The sequence below is a fragment of the Staurois parvus genome, unplaced genomic scaffold, assembly GCF_062004578.1.
Source record: "Staurois parvus isolate SC_StPar_1 unplaced genomic scaffold, SC_StPar_1.0 ptg000934l, whole genome shotgun sequence".
In the NCBI taxonomy this organism is placed as follows: domain Eukaryota; kingdom Metazoa; phylum Chordata; class Amphibia; order Anura; family Ranidae; genus Staurois; species Staurois parvus.
Genome location: NW_028318730.1, coordinates 446,835 through 456,521, shown reverse-complemented (window position 1 = coordinate 456,521; position 9,687 = coordinate 446,835). Strand labels below are relative to the sequence as shown.

The following is a 9,687-nucleotide window of genomic DNA, read 5'->3' as shown; positions in this document are numbered from 1 at the left end:
AGGGGGTACTTTGATGGGAATATGAAATAAATGAGTACTCTGATGAGGACTCCTGATATAAAGGGGGACTCTGATAGGTCCATCTGATATAAGGGGGCAGAGGCTCTGTTTAATCACCCTAATCCACTGACAGCCTCATACATACTAGTGTTTCCCAGGTGGTGACACTTTGGGATTTATTTACTAAAGCAGGAGAGTGCAAACTCAGGCTCACATCTGCATAGACACCAGATTCCAGGTTTTATTGCCAAAGCTTCATAGAACAAGCTGAGGTTAGAAGCCGATTGGTTTCTCTGCAGAAGTCAGGCAGATTTTGCACTCTTCGGCTTTAGTAAATACACCCCAGTATGACAGCCTGTCAGTGACCGGCACAGTATTGACATTTTATGACTGCACCCCCAGATCAGGGAGGCTGGGACAGGTGCACCTGTGACAAGGTCAGTGCCACGTTCAGAGCTGTCAGATGTTTGCACGCAGCGGTACACCAGGCAGGCTGTCCTATGTACAGAGCACGTGGGCTGTCAGCTCTGATCCAGGCACGATGTTCTGCAGCAGCTGCAGCTACTTCCCCAACTTCTCCCGATCGCTCCCCCTGTGAGGCGGCAGTGGCAGAGCTGACAAATGTGGGACAAAGGTCTATGAGATCTCGGCGTGTAGTCCAGTCCCTCCTCCTCAGGGGGAGCCGGCCGGCACTCCCCTCCCCTCAGCCGGCACTCCCCTCCTCCTCACTGTGCTCTCTCGTCGCTCAGGCTTAGGGGAGCTGCACTCGCTGAAGATGGCGGACTGCAGCACACTGCTGGATGAAGATCTGGAGTCCTTCGTGTTCAACTACCTGGCTGACAGCCCGGTAAGTGGTGCCCATCCCTGGGGATGTGCTCAGCCCCTGCCCCTGGGGGTCCTCTGCTCAGTGCTACTGTCACAGGTTTGGGGGTGTGGGGGTACCCCCTTTTTTGATCATGCACCCCATTTTTTTTGCACGTGTTGCAGATGATCACTGGGGACCCCCTGTGCAGAAATGTGGTGAACACCTGTTTTTTTTTCTGTGCACCCCGATCTTCATTCATTGCATGCTCCCTATTGCTCACGTGGTTGATCCCCCACATCTGATCCTCCTGATCGCAGCCCGCACCCCAACTTTTCTTGCGTTCCGTACCCCGGAATCGGACACTTCAGCACCACCGGCCGTGGACTCTTGAGAGCTGTGGAGGTGTCAGTGTCACTTCATTCATTCCTCGGAGGGAGCCGTCACTTCACCTGACACGTGGAGAGGGCTGATGAGTGCTGCTGGCTTCAGCTACTGAGCTCTGTGATCGGGGGGCTGAGAGGTGCATGCACCGGCCGGATCACCCATGCTGGGTCCAGGGGGCGTGGATCCCTCTCCCAAATGCACTCATCTCTCCGACTTCTTCTTATCCATGTGCCGTCTATACACCATGCGCTCACAAATACTTCCTGCACCTACATCTGTGATCATCAGCAATCTATACAATGTAGTCCTGCACATGATGGTGGCCATACACCATTTTATATACCATATTGTATACAGAAATCCTGACCCATTGTGAGATCCAATTAATTAACGATCAAATCACATGATCGACTTTTTCTGCAATCAAATTTTCCATCCTAATCAAACTAAAGATTAATGGTAGCCATGCATGCTTCGATAACCGATCGATTTCTTTTCCGATTGATCTCGCTCAATAGGAATGATCATTCTGTAATGATCAATCCCAAATGATCAATAAGCCACACATGGGGGAATGTATTTCAATTAATAGTTGGAAGGTGCAATTAATAGTTGGAAGGTGCAATTAATAGTTCAATTAATAGTTGGAAGATACAATTAATAGTTGGAAGATGCAATTAATAGTTCAATTCATAGTTGTAAGATACAATTAATAGTTCAATTAATAGCTGGAAGGTGCAATTAATGGTTCAAATAATAGTTGGAAGGTGCAATTAATAGTTCAAATAATAGTTGGAAGATACAATGAATAGTTGGAAGGTGCAATTAATAGTTCAATTCATAGTTGGAAGATACAATTAATAGTGGGAAGGTGCAATTAATAGTTCAATTAGTCTAGGTTCACATCTTAGCGTTTTGCTGTGCATTTTGCGCTTCGCAGAAACGCACTACAGTCCATTACCTCTTAGATTGTAAGCTCCAAGGAGCAGGGCCCTCCTATCCCTCTTGTATTGAACTGCATGGTTACTGTATTGTCTCCCTTTATATTGTAAAGCGCTGAGCAAACTGTTGGCGCTGTATAAATCCTGTATAATAATAATAATTTCCCCTTTTTGCCAATGGGTTAAGTTCACCTCTGTGTATTTTTGTTTTGAAAAGGGTCAGGGACTTTTTTTTCACACAGCAGTTTACATTTTTATTTCCATACACTTCAATGGAAATTCACTAAAAACATAAGTACTGCGTTTTTAATACCTTTTTGATGTATTTCTGCTGTTTTTTGCATTTTTTTTACCTGCATTACAACAAACGCCTGCCCCTAACGACAAGCTTCAAAAAATGCAAAATGCATCAAAAATGCATCCAAAAAGTGTTCAAATATGCAAAACGCACCACAAAAATGCATAAATCGCAACACACATAAATGTGAACCTAGCCTTAATAGATGGAAGATACAATTAATAGTTGGAAGATACAGATATCAGTTGCAATATCATAATGTCATCGATCGAAACACGATCAGATTCATGACCAAGGCATCTCATTGCTGCCAATCAACGCAAAACAATCAATTTCCCACCCTTGCTGATCGACTGCAATCTAAATTAAGAAAAGTTTGGGCTGTTTGATTGTTTTCCAATTTGATCGTTCTGAGCGATGGGATAATCAAATCAAAGTGTACATGGCCACCATTAATTGGTCAGTTTTGCTTGAAATTGATTGGTGACACAGTGGGGGAGATTTACTAAAACTGGAGAGTGCACAATCTGGTGCAGCTCTGTGTAGAAACCAATCAGCTTCCAGGTTTTATTGTCAAAGCTTAATTGAACAAGCTGAAGGTGGAAGATTATTGGCTGCCATGCACAGCTACCCCAGATTCTGTGTGCTCCAGTTTTAGTAAATCCCCCCCCCATGTGTCTTTTCATTAATTTGTAGATCCAATCTTACTATCTTATTCAGTAAAGAGTCGTCCGATCAGATCATTACATGGCCGCCATAAAGCACTGTATAAATTCTCTGGGAATGCACAAGCAGGACTGAACGGTTTCTGTATAGTAGATGAATGGGGGATGAATGATGGTGCTGGCTTCTGCAGTGAAATCCTGTGCTGTGTGTGTGATTCCGGCTGCTTGTGTGGCTCCCCTACTGATTACTAATTATAGAGCTGAGTAGTTTTACTGGAGGCGTTGTCCCTGGCAACCAATAGGATCGCTCCGTTTGCAGAGAAGTGACAGCTGCCACTGGTTGCCAAGGGTGATGCAGAAAGCTTCCATCCACTTTTATAGACGTTATCTTATATTGATACCTTGCATCTGCTTTAGTCTAAGTTCACACAGGCGATTAAAGGAGCCTCTAATGCCAGTTTCAAACGCATCAGTCAGCACTGCTTAAACACCCTGTGAGATTTTATTTTTTAATTGTTTTTGCAATGTTATTGATCACATTTGATACCTTGCAATCGCATGTTAAATATGTCTATGGCGTTTAGAGCGTGTTGCAACACAAGTGAATGGAGGCATATGCAAAGGGGGTCATTAAAGCAGGCCGTACATGGGTCGAATTTCGAACGATTTTTTAATCGAAAACATCGTTCGTTCTGTAATCCGATGGTGCCAGCAATGATTTCAAAAATCGGTCGTTTTTCACAAATTTTCCAGCATGCCTGATAAACGAAATGGGGAGGAACCACAAAAATTGTCCGGTGGCATTGCCCCACCAACAGAGCACAAATCAGCCGATTATTCTTACGAAAAATCGTTTGAAAATCGACCCATGTATGGCCGGCCATTCTAAAGCTGGAGAGTGCAAAATCTGGGACAGCTCTGCACAGAAACCAATCAGCATTCAGGTTTTATTGCCAAAGCTTAACTGAACAAGCTGAAGTTAGAAGCTGATTGGCTACCATACAGAGCTGCACCAGATTGCTCCAGTTTTAGTAAATCGCTACCAAAGTGTCAAGTCTTGCTGCCATGGGTAAAGCGAATTGATTCGTTATCTTAGCAGATCTGAGTGATGCGGTCAGGCAGTGATAGAAATGCAACTTAAGTGTCTATTTTCGACACCTGTGTGAATGAGGCCTTACAATGAATCCAGGATCATTGCCAAGGCATTAGGTAATACATACTTATGGAGCCTGAGAATGAGCAGTCTGTTGCACAATTTGTACTCTGCATGGTCCCCCTAGCTGCAGCTTGGATGCAGGTGAATGTTGGATGTGGGGGGGGAGGTCATTCTCCCAAGGACCTCCATACCTTTCCCTAGTGCTCAGTGACCATCTCAAATTCTGCAGATGAGCCTTGTGTTGTTGAAGCTCCTGGGATTGTGGAAGTCATTCTGGGCTGTCAGTTTCATAACATAGCTGCAGAGTAGTGGTTACAAAACAGAAGCCGCTCTGGGCATGTGTGAGTTGTAGCCTGTTCCAGGCTGTTATTGGGAGAGCAATCTTGATCTATTGACATGTATAATGGATGGTGACTTGCCTGCATGAATCATCCCCATCAAGACTGCAGCAGCCAGATCCAGATAGCTGCTTGATGCACCTTGACAGAGAGATGCTTCATAAGTTGAAGCAGCTCAAAACAACGAGAAAAAAAAAAAACACATTGTCAGTACACATAGCATTGTATTCAGATGGAATGGGTCCATGGTCTATTTGCTTTAATTATGAAGAAACGATGATTGTAACGAAGGCGTTAGGTGAATGCGTCGGGTGAGATCACAGAAGATGAGAAATTTCCTGAATTTCAGAGCTTATCTCCCAATTTAGAAGCAGTCAATAGCTTGTCTCACTTCAGTAGCATTACTGCTGGTGAAATCACAATCCTTAGCTAATGCTCTATCTCACATCCTGTACACAAAGATGATTTACTTCCATCCATTTCTAGGCAACTATGTCAGCCCAGACCGTACATCTTTTTCTCCAGTCGCCAATCAGAACTACAGGTGTGATTAGATCTTTATGGAGCTGAAATAGCTCCTCGAGAGCTTGCGGATTAGAATGTGTGCTGGGAGATTAGGGCAAGGAACATGATTTGATAGAAGCCTATTCTGATCTGGCATCATTACCTCCTCTCCGTAAAACTCAAGCAGGGCTTTGGACTATAACAAGCATTCGCAGGTATTCTGTTATTAAACGGGAGAGCAATTAGAAAATCTGAGGACCACAATGAATGTTCTCAATAGTGTTTGGCATAGAAACGTATATAACCATACCATGCCTTAAAGTGGTGGTAAACCTCGGACATAAAATAATGAACAAAGCATATCCCTCTATAGTGTGTGCTTGTCTCAAGCACTGTCATTTCTGTCTGCTGCCTGCTATCTGTATGAGTCACTTCTAATTAATTTTCCTTACGCCAGGAGAAAAATGGTGACAGGGAAGACACAACCTTTGATTGATAGCCTCAACTCTGTACCTGTGTGCTGTATGGAGGGGGGGGGGGTGCCCCTTCCCACCAATCAGCTCTCAGAGCTCTCCTCACCCATGAAACTTCAGCTCTCCGCCCCCTGCTTTTCAGAGCTGGGAGTAAATTCTGCTCTTTGAATGGATGTAGAAAAGAGATGACTGTAGATAAACAGGTACAACTTGTGTAGGAAGATTTGTTTAATCTCTGTGTATCCCCTGAGGCCAGTCACTTCACTGGGTATATGTATACATGGTTACATTTAAAATCACGATTGACTGAGGAATTCCATTCTGGCTAACTTTGTATTTGATTCGCTTGGAGGTAGCATCTAGACATCAGATTATTTCCTGACCGTTATCACCCGGATCAGGCAACAATCCGCTTATCTCTGCGGGAAGTCTTCTCTTAAATGAACCCATTGAAATGAGAGAATCTCCTGATCAGCATCCAGTGCTCTTGGCTGTCTTGGTCATTTCAATGAAAGATCTAGAATCTGTCCATTTCCCTAATAATAACCAAGCTTGCTGGAAAATGTTTGCTAGTGATGATGCAAGCGTTAGATTTGGAATGCTTGTGTTTTGCCAGACTATTAGCTGATTGTTGCTAGCAATGATAAAATTAGTTGTAGCCCTAGAGGAAATGAGATGATTTACAACTACAAAGCCATGCTTGACTGCTCAAAGCTAATTGATCTGATTGGTTGCTATGCAAAGCAGAACATGACATGTCTCTTTAAAGGCTCATTTACACCATATATAACTGAATGTGTTTTTTTAAAAGCAGTACAGACGCATATGCAAGGGAAATGAATGTATTTCAATGAGCCTAGAGCTTAAAAAGAAAAAGTACAGCATGCTGCATTTCTTTGCGACAGAACACATGTGGACACTCCACAAGGACATAAATGCAATTCGATAAAAAAGGAAAACCAAAACAACACTGAAAATGCATTTCACACACTCAGCACTGGCACCATTCAAAGAACCTTTTGCATTCTGTCAATGAATGTAGAGAGTGCTCTGATTGGGTGAGGCGGTGTGGGGACATCACAATCTCCATCTTGTGGCACCACCTTGTGACCTCCTGTGTTCCCTGTGCAACAGGGGATCCACTGGGCTTGGAACCAGAAAGCTAGCGTTGATCCCAGTATTAGTGGTATCTACTACAATGATATCCAGCTTTCACTGGGGTTGGCCATGATGGCGCATATATCCCAACGCAGGGGCGGACTAACAACTCATGAGGCCTCCGGGCAATAGGGGATCATGGGGCCCCTGTGTACTTGCCCAAACTCAAAAAAGCCTATGAAAAAGGTACCAGGGGCATCTCATGGGGGCCACTACTGACCCCGGGCCCTCCTGCAGTGCCCGAGTTTCCAAATGGTCAGTCCACCCTGTCCCAACGTTGATCTAAGGTGGACCAAGGTGCTCCTATCTCTATGCATGTCCCAGAGTATACATTCGTATGGATCCGATGCACTGATCATGACACAGACAAAACTCTATTGGTCAACCCTTATTTTTTTGTATTGTAGAAATCAATTTTCTCGGTAAATGTTTGTTATTGTTAGTGGACTGTGGTATTTTGTTTAATGCAGTGATTGTTTCAAGAGATGTTTGAGTGGTTGTTTAGCAATAAAACTATGGTGATAAATAAACAAAGAAGTCCATTAAGGTTCTTTAAATATATTACTGTTGAAGGTAGGGACAAAGCAAACATATAATGGAGTTTGGATTGCTGGGTAGATGTTATGGATTTTTAGGTAGTGCTGTTCTTGGTCTTTGTAAACATCTTGCTGGTGTTATGTAGGTTTTGCATCAGATCTGATGCAGTTTTTGTTTGTGTGATAGCCTTTTTAAGGGCATCTAGTTTTTTTTTATATATGTTTTAATATGCTGGCTTGTGTTAACTTGCTAATTACTGTTCTCTTTATGGTATGAGTGTATATGGTGGTTTGTCTATGGCTGTGTACGGTGTAGCCAATAGTTTGTGAACACCTGACCATCATACCTATAAAATCTTGGTGGACACCCATTCTAAAACAATGGGCATTAATATAAAATTACAGCGCTCTGCACCTTTTTGCAATGATACCACAAAATCTTGGATTGTTTGAAAAATTGTGTCCATGCAGCCAAAAGAGCATTTATGTGGTCAAATGTTAATGGTGGACAAGATGGTCTGGCTTGCGAGCTGTGCTCCAGGTCATTCCAAATGTGATCAGTATGGTTGAGGTCAGATCTCTTTGTAGGCCAGTAGACACCAAACCTATCAAACCAGGTCTGTATGGAACTGCCTTAGTGCACCTGACCTCAATAATTTGTCAGGGCATGCAAATACATTTGGCCACATAGTGTAAATATAATAGATTTTAGAGGAAGCATTTACCTAGGTTTTTAATTTCTCGATTATTGTAGCTTTCGTGATATGACCATCTTTTTCAGATTTAAACTCAATATGCAAAAAGGTCACACTTGTTCATCACACAACAGTATATAGTTTGTCTTTCTTGGTATGCTCCATTCAAAGAAATGGATAGATAATGACGATCAAAGGTTATAGAGTATATTGTGCAGTGATAAGAGTCGTTCTCTCATCTCCTCCAACTACTGTCAGTAAGCAGCCTTTTTCAACCAGATTTCCGTGGAACCATAGGGTTCCTCCAAGGGTTGCTAGGGGTTCCTTGAGCAATGAAAGATTTTTGTCTCTCACCTAAAAAGATCACTGGTTTCAGTGGTTTTGTAGCTATCTGTAATGGGTAGGGGGTTCTTTCCATTAACCATAAATTTAAGAAGCATTCTTTCCACTAAATCACACTAACTTACTGGGAGCTGTAGTTATACCCTATTTTCCGGTGTATAAGACGACTTGCTATACTTAAAAACATACCCCAAAAATCGGGGGTCGTCATATACACGGGGTATACAATGTGAACCTTTAGTTTGTTTGGGCCAAGCTGGCTCAAAACGAACATCCCTAATCTGTCAGCCCGCTGGATGTGCGGTAACACTGTATGTACGGTAGCTTTGGCTACATACAGTTATACAGTATACCTCGCTGAGCCAAGCTGGCTCAAAACAAACGTCCCTACGGTAATCTGTCAGCCCGCTGGATGTGTGGTAATACTGTATGTACAGTAGCTTTGGATACATACAGTATACCGCACTGAGCCAATCACGGCCAGCGATGTATTCTATTAATGAATACAAAGCCTGCTCCGAATGGCTGAGGTTGTGACATCATCAGCCCGCCACTCTGACTCAGCCAATCTGAGCAGGCTTTTTATTCATTAATAGAATACATCGCTCACCGTGATTGGATCAGTGCGGTATACTGTATGTAGCCAAACCTACCGTACATTCAGTATTACCGCACATCCAGTGGGCTGACAGATCAGAGACGTTCGTTTTGAGCCAGCTTGGCTCAGCGCCGTATACTGTATAATTGTATACTGTATGTAGCCAAAGCTACTGTGCATACAGTATTACGGCACATCCAGTGGGCTGACAGATTAAGGACGTTCATTTTGAGCCAGCTTGGCTCAGCGCTTTATACTGTATAATTGTATACTGTACAGTCATGGCCGAAATTGTTGGCACCCTTGATATTTTTCCTGAAAATCAAGTATTTCACACAAAAAAGGTATTGCATTAACACATGTTTTGCTATACACATGTTTATTCCCTTTGTATGTATTGGAACAAATATAAAACAGAGGCAGAAAAGCAAATATGACATAATGTCACACAAAACCCCAAAAATGGGCTGGACAAAAGTATTGGCACCCTTAACTTAATATTTGGTTGCACACCCTTTGGAAAACATAACTGAAATCAGTCGCTTCCTATAACCATCAATAAGCTTCTGACACCTCTCACCCGGAATTTTGGACCACTCTTCCTTTGCAAACAGCTCCAGGTCTCTCTTATTGGAAGGACACCTTTTCCCAACAGCAATTTTAAGATCTCTCCACAGGTGTTCAATGGGATTTAGATCTGGGCTCATTGCTGGCCACTTCAGAACTCTCCAGCGCTTCTTTGCCATCCATTTCTGAGTGCTTTTTGACGTATGTTTGGGGTCATTGTCCTGCTG

General features: G+C 43.1%; 1 protein-coding gene across 1 annotated transcript in view; it reads left to right on the top strand.

Annotated features, from left to right (window-relative positions):
* Positions 1–582: 582 nt before the first annotated feature.
* The window catches only part of PPARGC1B (PPARG coactivator 1 beta), a 154,752-nt gene continuing 145,647 nt past the window's right edge, over positions 583–9,687 (top strand). The window contains exon 1 of the mRNA XM_089656754.1: positions 583–847. Coding sequence (XP_089512880.1) covers positions 776–847 — 72 coding nt within the window. The 5' untranslated portion in view covers positions 583–775. The remainder of the gene's footprint in view (positions 848–9,687) is intronic.